Source organism: Nycticebus coucang, unplaced genomic scaffold (genome assembly GCF_027406575.1).
Source record: "Nycticebus coucang isolate mNycCou1 unplaced genomic scaffold, mNycCou1.pri scaffold_43, whole genome shotgun sequence".
NCBI classification, from domain to species: domain Eukaryota; kingdom Metazoa; phylum Chordata; class Mammalia; order Primates; family Lorisidae; genus Nycticebus; species Nycticebus coucang.
This window is the reverse complement of record NW_026515577.1, coordinates 483,080-500,080: the sequence shown is the minus strand read 5'-3', so window position 1 is coordinate 500,080 and position 17,001 is coordinate 483,080. Positions and strand designations below refer to the sequence as shown.

Below are 17,001 nucleotides of genomic sequence, written 5' to 3'. Positions count from 1 at the left end.
CTTGAAAAACTTGGCCTGGGAGAATACTTCATGAGGAAGACACCCCAGGCAATTGAAGCACCATCAAAAATACATTACTGGGATCTGATCAAATCAAATGCTTCTGCACTGCCAAGAACACACTAAGTAAAGCAAATAGACAGCCTTCAGAATGGGAGAGGGTTTTTTTTTTTTTTTTGTAGAGACAGAGTCTCACTGTACCGCCCTCGGGTAGAGTGCCGTGGCGTCACACGGCTCACAGCAACCTCTAACTCTTGGGCTTACGCGATTCTCTTGCCTCAGCCTCCCGAGCAGCTGGGACTACAGGCGCCCGCCACAACGCCCGGCTATTTTTTGGTTTCAGTTTGGCCGGGGCTGGGTTTGAACCCACCACCCTCGGCATATGGGGCTGGCGCCCTACTCACTGAGCCACAGGCGCCGCCCGGGAGAGGGTTTTTGCAAGTTATACTACTGACAAAGGTCTAAGAACCAGAATCCACAGAGAATCCATTCAAACTTCTTACTAAGCAAAAAACAAGTGATCCCATTTCATTGTGGGCAAGAAACATGAACAGAAGCTTCTCTGAAGAAGACAGATGCATGGCCTACAGATACATGAAAAAAATGCTCATCATCTTTAATCATTAGGGAAATTCAAATCAAAACTACTCTAACATACCACCTAACTCCAGTAAGAGTAGCCCACATCACAAAATCCCAAAACAACAGATGTTGGTGTGGATGTGGAGAAAAGGGAAGACTTCTGCACTGCTGGTGGGAATGCAAACTATTATGTTCCTTTTGGAAGGAAGTTTGGAGAACACTCAGGGATCTAAATGTAGACCTAGCGTTTGATCCTGCAATTCTTCTTCTAGGTGTATATCCAAAGGACCAAAAATCATTTGGCAATAAAGATATTTGCACCAGATTTTTCATTGCAGCTCAATTCATAATTGCCAACTCATAGAAGAAGCCCAGGTGCTCATGGACCCACGAATGGATTAATATATTGTGGTATATGTATACCATGGAGTACTATGCAGCAGTAAAAAAAATGGAGACTTTACCTCTTTTATGTTTACATGGATGGAGCTGGAAAATATTCTTCTTAGTAAAGTATCTCAGGAATGAAAATAAAAGTATACAATATACTCAGTACTACTGTGAAACCAATTTATAATCACTGACACTTGCATATGAAAATTGAAACACAACTTTAGCCTAGGATGAAGGAGGGAAGGGGAGGGAAAGGAGAAGGGAGGCAGTGGGAGGGATAGTAGGGGATAGAAGGAGGACCACACCTATGGAGCACCCATGCAAGTACAAGTTGGATCTATCATGTGTAGACCACAAATGTCCTTATAATATAATTGGGTAAATGAGGTGAAAGCTACGTTGATTAATATGATGTGTAAGCACTCCCAATTTGTATAAGTAATCAACACACTGAAAATGGCATTAATGTGTTTATGATCTATGTACAAAAGACTTAATAAAAAAAGAAAAAAAATCATACATTATGATCAAATAAGATTCATCTTATATTAATTTTTTGAGTGGTGAGAAGTATGGATCCTATTTTATTCTTCTGCATATGGCTATACAAATACAATATTACTGGCACCTTTTATTGAAAGGGAGAGATACCCCAACATATGTTGTTGCCTGCTTTGTCAAAGATCAGGTGGCTATATGTGGATGGTTTTGTATATGGGTATTTTGTCTTGTTTAATCAGCCTGTGTCTCCATTTTTGTGTCAAAACCGTGTTGTCTTGGTTACTTTATACTTGTAGTATAGTTTGAAGGTGGTAATGTGATGCCTCCAAATTTGTAAAAGAAGTCATTTTATCAAAAAATACCCGTACTCAAGTGTTCATTGCAACACAATTCACAATTACAAAGATGGGGAATCAACCAAAATGCGCATCAATTCATGAGTAGATTAATAAAACATGGTTCATGTATTCCATAGAATACTAAGCGTCAAAGAATGACTTAATGTCTTTTGCAACAATCTGGATATAACTAGGGACCATTAGAACTAGGGACGATTATCCTCAGTGAAGTATCTAAAGAATGAAAACATGAATATCACATGTACTTACTACTAAAATGGAATTAAATTGATGGGCACACATGTGAAGTAAACCTCAATAGAAATGAAGAAGGGGGTGACGGGGGAGGGGAAGCAGAAACCTATCTAACAGGTACAGTGAACACTCTCTGGGTGAAAGACATACTTCTATCGATGACTGAAACATTACAAAAGCAATCTACGTAAACAAACTATTTGTACCCCCATAATACTTTTAGATAAATAAGTATATAAAGAAATAAATGAAAGGATAGAAAGTGGCGTCTTTTGTCTTTTTATTTCTCAATTTCTGACAGTCAAATGGGGTGAAAATTCATTCAATACCAACAGGAAAAGGGAATGACAAAGTTAAGGATGGCCCTTTTTGAAATTTTGAAAAATTCTGTTTGACTCACTCAAAGTGATATAAAGCAGATTCTCCAAACAATTTAAATAACAAAGTTATATCTCACAATTATGTGATAATACTCAAATGTAATGCTAAAATTAAAGTAATAACAAAATATTTTGCTGGCTCTAATCATAACAAAGTAAAGTGATAAAATCAATCAAAACAAAAAAATTCTTTTTAAGGACTAAAGTAGTAACAATTATCCCTTCTATTAAACTTTTCATCAAGGTTAAAAAACAAAGGAAGAAGTGTGAAGCTAATGAGATAGAAGTATCTAAATACCTCTGTGATATTGCAACTGATGACAGTGATGATGATGGATTTACTCAAAAAAGAAAGGCTGGAGAAACCTACAATCAGCAGTTTTCTAGGAAGGAGAATGAAAAGTGGGACAGGTGAGCCTGTAGCAGTGTTTCATAGTAGATAATTATTACTGTACAAGAAAACTAATTTTAATTTGGACTAACATTCACAATTAACAAGTTGTATACTTAACCTAAGGATTTTCAGCCTTTGCCTGCTATTAGAACAATGCAAATTTACAACAATTTACAAACAATGGGAGATCATTGTTTTCAGTCATGCTGATATTTTTGTTTAACAAAAGCAGTGCTGAGAAATGTGTAGAAAATTTATTGTCATGCACTATTTGTTGATAAACTGGTAAATTCACGTTGACAGGTAATTTAGCAATGGGCATCAAATTTCAAATATGTCATTCATTGAATCTAAGAGGTCCAGTTCTGCAGCTAGATCCTACAGGAAAATATGACCCATGTAAACACACAAACATGTTAAGAACATTTGTTATCTATGATATATACATAAAATAAACCAATATGTTTGTATCTAATATATATATAACCTATGTTAAAATACATAGTACTAATTATGTATGTTAAGAACTTTTATATAACTATGTTATCATATATGTGTATCACAGAAGTTTATTATAACATTGTCATAATCAAAAGTTGGATATAGTGTAAATACGTGTCAGTAAGGAAATACTTAAACACCACACCCATAAAGTAATGTTGCATGCAATTATTTTCTAAAATGAGGTGAATCTGTAGTATACTAATGAGGTGAATCTGTAGTATACTAATCTAAAATGAGGTGAATCTGTAGTATACTAATCATTTCCCAATGAAAGTATGCTTAAAGTATTTAGTTTAGTGATACATATAACCAAATTTTGATAGAATTGCTTAAATATCTGCCTGGTTGCAAAAGGCAGCTACATGTTGTTGGAATTCTAGCTTATAACCAAGAAGGTTGGAGGTTATTATATTTTTGGTTTTGTTCTCAATACATGAGTGCTCAACTATTGGAACCTCAAATTAGTCTGAATATCAGCAAATGATTGCACATTGGCACTCGTTTTCCATATATACATTTCAATAAAGTGTAAAAATGATTACATCAGAGGTCGTTTAATCTAATAAAATTAGTCTTGGCCAAATTTTCCTTTAAAAAGCCAGAGAGTAGGTAGGTGGCGCCTGTGGCTCAGTGAGTGGGGCGCCAGCCCCATATGCTGAGGGTGGCGGGTTCAGACCAAGCCCCCGCCAAACTGCAACAGGAAAATCGCCGGGCGTTGTGGTGCGCGCCTGTAGTCCCAGCTACTCGGGAGGCTGAGGCAAGAGAATCGCGTAAGCCCAAGAGTTAGAGGTTGCTGTGAGCCGTGTGACGCCACAGCACTCTACCCGAGGGCGGTACAGTGAGACTCTGTCTCTACAAAATAAATAAATAAAAAAAAAAAGCCAGAGAGTAAATATGTTTTAGACTTTGTGAGCCATATGGATTTTGTTATAGTCCAAAATCTGTCATAGAAAATGAAGGAACCGGCATGCCTGTGATCCAATAAAACTTTGCTGACAAAAGCAGGCAGTGGGCTGAGCTTGGCTCACGTGTTAATTTACTGACACTTGTGGTAAAACCCAGTACTACTAATGCAGCAAGTCTTCTTTTAAAAGATTATGCATTTCAATATGAACCACATCACATTATTCAACAGATCTCATGTTACATTATTTATACAGTAAGATTGTTTTTGCAATTTTTCCCCTTTTATTTCCATTATGGAATTCAAAATTTTAACATAAATATTTACTTTGTATAGTGAATGAGTATAAAATATCCTAAATTTGGATGATTTTTATCACACAATACATACTTCCCTTGAAATTTCAGTCATTCTTCGGTCTTTATTTATATACATGGACAAAATGATAATCAGGTCTTTTCTTTTCCTGTTTCTTTTTTTTTAATTTCATGTTAATGTGAGGGTATAAACAATTAGATTACATTATTTTCATTAGTTAGGTAGAGTCCCTCTTGTAGTTGTGTCCCGGATTCAAGAGGTGTTCCATGTACCCTTACATTCTGCCTATTAAGTAGGAGCACACCAATCTCCCTCCAACCTTCTTTTGCCCCTTCCCTTGTTCCCCTTCCTCCCAACTTGAACTGAAATGAGATTTTCTCTTATGTGGACATGTATTAGATTGTCTACTGGCTTTGTACTACTATTGAGTATGTTGGATATTTGTGTTTCTATTTTCTGATGCTTTACTGAAGAATGCATTTCACCTCCATCCAGGTTAATATCAAAGATGTAAACTCTCTGTTTTTAAAATGACTGAGAAGTATGGTGTACACATACCACAGTTTCTGGATCCATTTCTGAGTTGATGGGCATTCAGGTTGTTTCAAAATCTTGGCAAATGTAAACTGAGCTGCAGTAAACAATCTAGTGAAAATGTCTTTATTAAAAAATATTTTTTTTTCTTCTGAGTAGTTATATCTCTATTAAAGTGATTCGAGGATCAAATAAAAGTTCCGATTTGAGTTCTCTGAAGATTCTCCATATTTTTATCCAAAAAGTTTGCATTAGTTTGCAGTTCCTGCTAGGGTGTAAAGTGTTCCCCATTACCAACATCAACAACGTTGGGACTTTGTGATGTGGGCTATTCTCACTGGAGTTGGATGATGTCTAGGGCGGTTTTGATTCGCGTTTCTCTATTGATCAGGGAAGATGAGTATTTTTTTCATATGTTTATTAGCCACTCATCGGTTTCCTCAGAGAAGGTTCTGTTCATATCACTTGACCAGTAGTAGATGGAATTTTTTTACTCTATTGATATTGATTTAATTTGAGTTCTCTGTAGATTCTAATTATCAAACCTTTATCAGATTCGTAACATGTGTAAAACCATTCTAAAGGTTGTCTATTTGCTTTACCTGTTGTGTCCTTAGCTGGACAGAAGTTTATTCAGCTTAATTAAGTCCCATTTGTTCATTTTACTTGTTGTTGTGATTGCTACTGAGGTCTTTGTCATAACATCTTTCCCGAGTCCAACATCATCAAGAACTTTTCCCACACTTTCTTCTAAGATTCTTATCATTTCATGTCTTAGATTTAAATCTTTTATCCATCTTAAGTCAATTATTATAAGGGGTGAAAGGTATTGGTCGAGTTTCAGTCTACTACAAGAAATTATGTCTAGAAATTTGGCAATGTGGAGGAAATGGACCAATAACTGCAATCATGCCATCTTCCTAGATTTAACCAGGAAGAAATAGATCTCCTGAAAAGGCAGATATCAAATGCTGAGAGTGCAGAAACAATAACAAAGCTTCTAACACCAACAACAACAAAAGCCCAGGAACAGATGACTTCACAACAGAATTCTATCACACCTTCAAAGATGAGCTCCTATCTATACTGAAGAACCTATTTCAAAACATTGACAAGGCTGGAGCCTTCCCAAACACATTCTATAAAGCAAATATCACTTTTGTTTTGATTCCAAAACCAGGAAGGGACTTAACAAACAAGGAGAACTTCAGACCAATTTAACTAATGAATATAGATGGAAAAATACTCCATAAAATCTTAGCTAATAGATTACAACTACTCATTTCAAAAAAAGTATGCATCACAATCAAGTAGATTGCATCCAAGGGATGCAGGTTGTTTTAACATATGTAAATTCATAAATGTAATACATCCTATCCATAAAAACGAAGTCTAAATGATGCTCTCAATAGAGGCAGAAAAAGCATTTGTTAAAATTCAGAATTCTTTACTAACAAGAACATTTAAAATATAGGCATATTTGGTATATTTCTTAAGATGATTGAAGACATATGTCCACAGCTAACATCATGCATAATGGTGTAAAATTGAATGCTTTTCCAAGAGAATTGGAACCGGACAAGGATGCACACTCTCACCACTATTACTCAACAGAGTTCTAGAAATTCTAGCCAATACAATCAGGCAATAGAAAGAAATAAATGACATCCCAATGGGAGCAGAGGAGGTCCAACTCTCCCTCTTTCCTGCTGATATACTGTTATATTTAGAAAACCTGGAGACTCAACCAAACACTCCTGGAAGTTATCAGGAAATACAGAAATGTCTCAGGGTATAAAATCAATTTCCAAAGATCAGTAGCCTTGTATATGCCAGTAACAACTAAGTTCAGCTTCTCTTGATTGAGAAGCAAATCAAGGACATAATTCCCTTCAGAGTATCTTCAAAGAAAATTAAATATTTAAGAATATACCTAACAAAAGAGGTGAACTATCTTTGCACAAAGGATTATGAAACCCTACGAAAAGAAATTGCAGAAGATACTAACAAATTGCAGAACATACCATGCTCTTTGCTGGGAAGAATCAACATTGCCAAAATGCCTATTCTACACAAAGTAATCTACAAATTTGAGGCAATGGGGATTAAAATACTGACATATTTTGAACAACTGGAAAAAATAGTACTTCATTTTTTATGGAACCAAAAAACAAGCAATATAGCTAAGGCTATTCTTAGTAATAAAAACAAAGTCAGAGGCATCACCCTAATAGACTTTGGGCTATATTACAAATCTGCCATAAACAAAACACCATGGCATTGGCACACAAATAGAGACATAGACATATGGAACCGAATTTAAAACCAAGAGATCAAACCAATCTCCTCTTGCCATCTGATCTTTGATAAACCAAAAAAATATATACAGTGTGGAAAATAACTAATTTTCAAAAAATGGTGCTGGGAAAACTACATAACCACATGAAAAGACTGAAACTTGCCCCACACATTTCACCCCTTATAAAAATTGGCTCAAGATAGATAAGAGACTTCAATCTAAGACACAAAATGATAAAGATCTTAGAAGAAAATGTAGGGGGAAACTCTTGATGATGTTGAGCTAGGGAAAAATTTTATGACAAAGACTTTAGGGCCCATCATAACAACAACAAAAATTAACAAATGGACTTAATTAAGCTGAAAATCTTCTGCATCACTAAGGACACAACAAGGAAAGCAAGAAGATAATCTTCAGAATGGTAAAAGATATTTGCCAGGGCATGAATCTGACAAAGGACTGATAACTAGAATCTACAGAGAACTCAAGTTAATCGAAAGAAAAAGAGTAAACAATCTCATCTACCTCGGGGCAAGAGATACAAACAGAACCTTCTCTGACAAAGACAGACAAATGGCTAAGAAATATCTGAAAAATGCTCATCTTCCCTGATCATCAGAGAAATGTAAATCATAACTACCCTGAGATACCACCTAACCCCAATGAGAATAGCACACATCACAAAGTCTTAAATCTGCAGATGCTGGTGTGGATATGGAGAGAAGGGAACACTTTTACAGTGCTGGTGGTACTGAAAACCAGTACAACCTTTTTGGAAGGAAGTATGGAGAATCCTCTAAGAACTCAAACTAGCCCTCCCATTTAGTCCTGCATTTCCTTAATGAGGTATCTAGCCACATGGAAAAAAAAATTGTACTAAACATTTGCACTGGACATTTGCAGCTCAATTTACAATTGCCAAACTGTGGAAAAAACCTAAATGCCCATCAACTGAGGAATGGATTAACAAGCTGTAGTTTCTGTATACCATGAAATACTATTGTGTCATTAAAAAAGATGGAGATTTTACATCTTTTTTACTAACCTGTATGGAGGTGGAACACATTTCTCTTCATAAAGCATCAGAAGAGTGGAGAAGAAAGAACGCAATGTACTCAATTCTAATAAGAAGGCTGTAAGTGGTCTAATAGAAGGTGGGGGGTAGGGAAATGAGGAATGGGGAGAGGGGCGGAGTCAGTATGGTAAGGGGTCACAGTGTATGGCACACCTCTTGGGGGTGGAACACAATTACAAGAGGGAGTTTACCTAACAACTTCAATCAGTGTAACCTAATTCTTTGTACCCTTAATAAATTTCAAACAATAAAAATAAATAAAATAAATACATAAATGAATAAATAGTAAAATTGAAGTTAGAACAAGGTTCTTTTATAGGATTGCTCAATGCTCACCCGTGAAGCCCAAGGATGGCTCAGAGAAGGTGTCCTTAGCTATGGATCATCCCCAGAATCTCTTAATTATGGGTGAAGCTCTTGATCTTGAAACCTATAAAGCAAAGAAAAAGAATGGAGAACCTCATGCACAGATGGTTAATTTGTGAAACTCTGAATACTTGAGTGTCACATCCAGGCTCAGTACTGGAAACTCAGTGCACAACAGGCTGACCTAAAGTCCACCTTATCCAGAGGATAAATTCCAAAGAAGTTTGTCTGCAAAGTCACCAGCCTTGAAGAATGGCTATGTCAAGATGGTTTTTACGACTAAGGAGTTTCTTCCGCGTCCTATGTGGCCTCAGTTGTAGCAGCTGTTGTGCCTACGAAGATGATTCAAACCACTCTGAGCAATATGGTTGTCATAGGTGCAGACTTGATCATTCAGGAAACAAAACAAATACTCAGAATGCCCCCAGAAGAGCTTGTCTTGCTCTGTGGAGTTCAAAGAATTGAGGGATCTGCCACTGAGTGAAGCCAGAAGCCTGTAGCATTTAGTCAAGGCCATGACTACAGGGATCATGGGAAGACCCAAACCTGCCATGCAGTCTGTATTGGCATCGGACCTCTTAAAACAACAGAAGCAGCAAATGTTGTAGATGAGGGAAAGGAAATCAGAAGCTTTTTGGAGACAATTCCTCCAAGGCTGAAATGAAGTCAAGAGCCTGGCTCTGCCATCCTCATCTTAATAGCCCAATGCCCAATCTTCATGGATGGGGACTGATTTCCCCAGGGTGGAAGGCAGCCTGACCAGGTGGATGCCCAAGATTGGGTGTGGCATCTCAAAAGGAAATGACATTCTCTTTTCTGATGAGTCACAACCACCAAAACCAAAACTGAGTGCTTTAGCAGAAACAAAAAAACTTGGCTGCTATCACCAAATTATGAGCAAAGGCCAGCTTCTTACAGAAACACAACAAATTAGCCTCAAAATGATACAAAAGGATTCCCAGTATACCGTGGGAGTGATGAAATGTGTAGAAAAGAACACCATGTTTTCTTCCCAAGCTGAGGATGAACTGGAGCCTGCCATGAAGAAAAGGAGAGAGCAGTTTGCCTGACTGGTATCTGAGTAATTTCAGGAAATTCTAAAAGTAAAGTCAAAGTGCACAGGTGTCCTGAAAGAGGCTGAGGCTGAGCTGCATAAATGCTATTTTGAGGCACTGGTGAAAAAAGAACAAATGGAAGAAAAGATGAGAAACTTCAGAGAAGTGAATTGTCTGGTCGTGACATGCAAGATGGGCACCTACACACATCTCCATGTGCTGGAGACCTGTGTCAGTGAGCAGCACGACCTCCACTGGCTCAATGGCATGAAAAAGTTTTTCAAGTGTCCCTGTGGGGACAGACTCCCACACAAGCACTGCATTAATCATGGCCTCTAAAAAAAAGGGAGGGAATGCTAAAAGAAAACTCTGGTCCAAATATCAGAGGAGAAATTTTGTTACCAAGAGGAGAACACGCCAAATTTCTAAATAGCCTCAAATAACCCTAACGTCATTTGCCTCAATCTTTTTTTCTTCATGTGGCTATGGAAAGGCCAAAGATGGACTCCGGATTGCCTTTGTTTCTGACTGACACCAGCAAAAACCCATGCACAGATGGTTCAGTTGTGTGGGCTTGACACCAAATTTAACATTGATGTTTAAGTGGAAAACCAGAATATTGTCTTCCCTGTTCTCACTATAGTATTGTGGCAACATTACAGCTTTCACAGAAATTTTTGGCCCCAAACTGGCAGGTAAACCGAGAGATGTGTTTCTGTACCTCTTGGTTATACACTCCTTTATCTCAATGAAGTTCTAGTGTTACATGGAGATAAAAATATACATAGTATAATGACATTAACAATAGCAGCATTGTGATTTTATGAGATACTCTAAATTATCAAAGGTATTACCTTTATAGCCTAGACAAGGGAAGATTTTGATTATGTACAATAGAAAAATAAATGATTGACAGTTTATCTCAGATAACACTTTTTTGTATTATAAATTTATAAAGCTTGAAAACCACGTTTCTTTGTACCAATAGTGTCATGGACGTGTATTGTATACTCAATAAGTATTTGTTGAATACACGAACAAACAGTGGAATAGATAATTTAGTGCTGATGAGGAATTTTCTTTAGAAAAATAAGTTTTGAACTTGTTGAAAGTAGGTTTCTCTAATTGCCTAGATACAACGATATGAAGGCTTTTAGTTTTTAAAAAATATGTGAGATTTAGAAAATTTTCTTTATAATTATGGCCATAAAAAGAATGATTATATTGATTTATCTACTATCCTATCATTTAAGAGCAGTTGACAATAAATTTGATTTTCACAACAGGCTATGAAGCTCATGTGTTGGAGCCAGAATTCTGGGGTTTGAATGTGTGGTCTCTACTGACCATCTGTATGTGCTTGGGCAAATTACTTGGTGTTCTGAGCCTAGTCTCCTCCTTTATAAAACCATACAGGATGATAACATCTGTAAAAGGGTAGCTACATCACAGAGCTCTGTAAGGATTCACATTAATTAAATACATATACAGTGCTTTAAATACTACATAGTAATTACATAGTAAGTTGTGAAAGTACAGATGAAAAACATTATTATTATTATTCTTTTTTTAAGACAGAGTCTCACTTTGTAACACTTGGTAGAATGCTATGGTGTCACAGCTCACAGCAACCTCCAACTATTAGGCTTACGCGATTCTCTTGGTCAACTTCCCAAGTAGCTGGGACTACAGGCCCCGACCACAATGCCTGGCTATTTTTAGTGACAGTGTCTCACTCTCGCTCAGGCTAGTCTTGTACTCATGAGTTCAGGCAGTTCACTGCCTCTGCTTCCCAGAGTGCTGGGATTACAGGTGTGAGCCACAGCTTCTGGCCTTGAATTTAACATTATTAACATTATTACAAACATTTAACATTATTAAAAAAAGAATTTCCCTCATATAAGTATGTTAGAAAGATAATGCAAATAAAAATAAGTATTAGTGCCTGTAAATTACCATATTTATTAAAAAGGAGAGTGACAAACACCTGGTATATTTCTATCAAATAATGCAAGAAGTATGATTGTCCTTTCTCTTTTCAGAAGGCTTGATCTAAATGTAATTCTTTGTTAGGATGTTATGTAGTATGTTTTCTTTGTCTCTTAATGTTACTGTTTATACTTCAATCCCTCTTGTAGAAAATGATTGATTTTACATTATGTATTAAAAACCCTAAAAACTCTATAAGTAGGAGAAATAAATGACAAATGCAGATATTTTATTAAACAGCAATTGTTTTAGATATTTTGCATTTTGAATATTTCCTATTTGCTAAAAGGAATTATTTGTGTTTTTAGGCCTACAAAGAGAACATCTAAGAACAAGAACAAGGTATTATTAAAAAATCATTAAATATGTCATTATTTGAAAATATAAAGTTAAAGTAAAAATAGAGTCGTTTGCTATAAAGACATTTCCTTTAAAAACTGATTAAGGAACCATAGCCATAGGTAAAAGTGTCATCCTTTTAGCACACATCAGTACTTTACAAAATATCTGTGGTTTTACTCATATAAAAAATGAATAATTTTTTTCATTCCTGAGATACTTTACGAAGAAGAGTATTTTCCAGCTCCATCCATGTAAACATAAAAGAAGTAAAGTGGTACAAATAATCAACACATTGAATCCCAAAATGGCATAAATGTGTTTATGATCTATGTACAAATAACTTATTAAAAAAGCAAGAAAAGAAAAGAAAATGGATAACTATCACTTCTGTACATTTAGACTATGCTGAAAACATTTGGGGGACATTTTGAAGCACTGTTCTTTATTTTATAGGTGAAAAAACAAATACACACTATGGATGACCATGATGACTTAACCTGTTCATCTGAGGGAGACTCAGAGGATTATGAGTTGCCTTCTGTTAATTATAAGAATTTGACATTTCTTGCTAAACAACATGGAAAGCACTATAAAGGTAGGACCAGTGCATGAGTGTAAGACCTTTTTATGTGTCCTACAGTAGCATATGCATTGCTTAGCACTGCACCATAGAGCACACATGTATTATGGTAACATTAATCTCAGAAATGGCTTTATGTTCATGTAGAATGAGAACTACATTATGTTATGAACTCAGTCAAAGAGTTCTGAGAATCCCACTGTACTTCTCTCAGCGTAAATGGCACCCACGTGTGTTGCTGACCCTACTTCTCTCTTACACTTTCCCAAGATCAGGTTGCCATTATCTCCCACTCGGAATGCTGGGGTAACCTTAGAACTGCTTTCCTCACAACCCCATCTCCTGAGGCCATGCTCTACTCTGCAACCATTATATATATATATCATCAATCCTCTGTGAGTTGACCACTCAAGGGACAATAACGAACTGGTCAACACATGGAGATGGCCAACATAAGGAACTAGGCCTACTGTACAGATACGTATGTGTGGTGGATGTGTGGTCAACTTGAGGTGGTCAATGCAGGGAGGTGGTCAACTATGGAGGGCCTACTGTACTTTTAAAAATGAGGATCCCATCGTGTTAAAAATCCTTGTTGAAAATACATCTACCACTTCTCCTTATTATAAGATTAGAGATCTCAACTCTAGCATTATCTTGCTAGAGTTGTGCCTGGCTGTTCTTTCTTTGTGTGTTTCAGCCACTGTCTTAGGTGTTTGTTCCTGCTTTCAATGGCTTCAGAGAGGCGTAATTAGTATATGAAGAAATGTGCAATATCATAAGTTTTGAAATATACAAGTGAACCCATGGCCATAATAAGAGAGTTAACATATTCATCACCCACAGCACTCTCCTCCTGGCGTTTTACATTCCCTTATTTTAGAACCTGCTAAATTACTTTCCATAGTATTCATAGTATTTGTACCATTTTCCATTCCTGACAGCAGTCCATGACAGTTCCATTCTCTCTGCATCTTCACACTCAGTATATCATTGTTTTTAATTTTAGACATTCTGATGTGCATGCATTGTGCATACTATTTTGGTTTCAATACACAGCATCCTAATGACTCATAATGTTGAGCATCCTCCCATGCCCATGTGCATATTTGCCATCTGTTCATCTTCAATGAGCTGTCTTTGCAAATTTCTTGCCATTTAAAAAATTAGACTGTTCTTCTCTTTGTTGAGTTTTAAGAGTTCTTTATATATTCTGGATACAGTTTCTTTACTAGCTTTGTTTTTTGTAAGGAATCTTTCCTGGTTTGCATTCCAAGGAATGTTTCCAAACGTTCCAAAAAATGTTTCCCAGTGTTCATTTTTTTTTTTTTTTTTTTTTTTGTTGAGACAGAGTTTCACTTTATGGCCCTCGGTAGAGTGCCGTGGCGTCACACAGCTCACAGCAACCTCCAACTCCTGGACCTAGGCGATTCTCCTGCCTCAGCCTCCCAAGTAGCTGGGACTACAGGCGCCCGCCACAACGCCCGGCTTTTTTTTGTTGCAGTTTGGCCGGGGCAGGTTTTGAACCCGCCACCCTGGTATATGGGGCCGGCACCCTGCTCACTGAGCCACAGGGGCCACACCCCAGTGTTCATTTTTTAATAGTATTCCAATGAATTCTGGTTTATCTGTTTGTTTAATAATGGCTTTTGTTTTGTCCTATTTAAGAATGGTCTACCTAGTGCAAGGTCACAAATAACTTCTCCTATACATCTAAAAGTTTTACAGTTTTTGTTGTTACATTTAAGCTTATAATCCTTCTTGAATTCCTCTTTGTTCATGGTTTGAGGTATGGATTTCAGTTCAATTTGGGGATGTGGAACTCCAGTTTGTTCATATGCCAAAAAAGCCATTGTTGCTCTGGTGCATTGACATTGCACCTTTGTTGAAAACAAGTTGTCTGTACACATGCTGGTCTGTTTCTGGATGTTCTGTTGTGTTCCCCTAATCTATAGGTGCTCCTCAAATATACAGCTATGTCCTGATAAAACCATCATAATTAAAAATCCATTTAATGCCCCCAATAAGTCCATCAAAAAGTTGAAAAATTCTAAGTCAAACCATCTTAAGTTTGGCTGCCATTATACAAGTTGAGCATCCCTATTCCAAAACTCTGAAATATGAAAGGCTACTAAATCTGAATTTTTTTTAATTTTTTTATTTATTCCTTTTTTTGAGACAGAGTCTCACTATGTTGTGCTCAGTAGAGTGCCATAGCGTTACAACTCACAGCAACCTCAAACTCTTGTGCTTAAGCAATTCTCAGGTACCTCAGCCTCCCAAGTAGCTGGGACTCCAAGCACCTGCCACAATGCCTGGCTATTATTGTTGCTGTTGTCACTGTTATTTACTTGGCCTGGGCCAGGTTAGAACCTGCCACCCTCGGTGTAGTGGCTAGCGCCATAACCACTGTGCTATTGGCACCAAGCTGTACATGTGAAACTTTTGGAGTGTCAACATAATACCACAAGTGGAAAATTCCATACCTGACCTCATGTACACAAACATTGTTCATGCACAAAATTATTCAAAAGCCTGTAGAAAATTATTCTCAAACTATTGCAAGATGTATATAAAACCTAGGTGTAATTTCGTGTTTAGATTTAGGTTTCATCCCCAAGATGATCTTATTTTATGTATACGTATGTTTCAAGATCTGAAACACTTTTGCTCTCAAGCGTTTTGGATAAGGGACACTCAAGCTGTGTCTGTTTCATGTTGTTCTAGTTAATAAGGGTTCATACAATTCCTAAAAGCACCCCTTCAATTTGGTTATATTTTTCAGGGTTATTTTGGTGCATAAATGTTAGAATAGCTTGTCAATTAAAAACAAGTTACTGGGTGGCGCTTGTGGCTCAGTGGGCAGGGCGCCAGCCCCATATACCGATGGTGGCGTGTTCAAAGGATGGTTGCAGCCTGGCCCCGGCCAAACTGCAAATAAAAAATAGCCAGTAGTTGTGGCAGGTGCCTGTAGTCTCAGGTACTCAGGAGGCTGAAATAAGAGACTGACCTAAGGCCTGGAGTTGAAGGTTGCTGTGAGCTGTTGCCCTACCAAGGGTAACAATGTGAGACTCTGTCTCTACAAAAATGAACAAACAAACAAAAAGAAGCAAACAAACAAACAAAAAACAACTTACTGGCCTACTAGGAATTAGGTTGTGCTTATGATGCTTCTATAGGTTAATTTGGAGATAATTGACTTCTTAACAATAATGAATTATTTCATTCCTGAATAAAGTGCATTACTTTATTTGTGAAGGTCATATTTAATTTTCTCAGCTAACATTTTGTGCTATGGTGTATATACATCCTCCCTATTTTATTGCATTTATCTGTATTTTATGTTGTTATAAATGACATTTTAAACATTTTTGCTTTTATATTTTAATGCTAATTGTATTTGGACATACAGGTGATTTCTATATGTTGATTTTGTATCATCAACTTACTCAACTCATTTATGACTTGTAGTACCTTCTTTGATAGATTCATTGAGATTTTCTAAATGGACTGTATGTTGTCAAAGCTTTGCTTTCTCAAACTACTTTCTTCATGGATGTGGAGAAAAGGGAACACTTCTGCACTGCTGGTGGGAATGCAAGCTAATACATTCTTTTTGGAAAGAAGTTTGGAGAACACAGGGAACCAAAAGTAGACTTGCTATATGATCCTCCAATTCCTCTCCTATATCCAGATGACCAAAAATCATTATACAACAAAGATATTTGCAGAATGTTTATTGCAACCAATGCATAATTGCCCAATCATGGATGAAGCCCAACCGCCCATGAATGGATTAATGAACTGTGGTATATGTATACCATGGAATGTTATGCAGCCTTAAAAAAACATGGAGACATTAGCTCTTTTATGTTTACATGGATGGAGCTGGAACATATTCTTCTTAGTAAAGTATCTCAAGAATGCAAGAAAAAGTATCCAATGTACTCAGTACTTTTGAGAAACCAATATGCAATCACCCCCACTTTCATATGAAAGATAAAACACAACTATCGCCCAGAATGAAGGAGGAAAGAGGACAGTGAGGGGAGGGGAGGGGTCAGGTAATTTGGGGGTGCAGGTAATTTCAAGGGTACATGTCAAATCTATTAAGAGTAGAGTATAAATACGTCTTAACACAATAAGTAAGTAAGTGAGGTGAAGGCTATAGTAAACAGTTTGATGTAAGCAT

General features: G+C 36.8%; 1 protein-coding gene across 1 annotated transcript in view; it reads left to right on the top strand.

The window, feature by feature from the left end:
* Positions 1-17,001, top strand: part of LOC128579257 (ankyrin repeat domain-containing protein 26-like) — a 112,689-nt gene that overhangs the window by 88,533 nt on the left and 7,155 nt on the right. Inside the window, exons 8-10 of the mRNA XM_053581433.1 lie at positions 2,694-2,860; positions 12,196-12,229; positions 12,683-12,824. Of these exons, the coding sequence (XP_053437408.1) occupies positions 2,694-2,860; positions 12,196-12,229; positions 12,683-12,824 (343 nt within the window). The remainder of the gene's footprint in view (positions 1-2,693; positions 2,861-12,195; positions 12,230-12,682; positions 12,825-17,001) is intronic.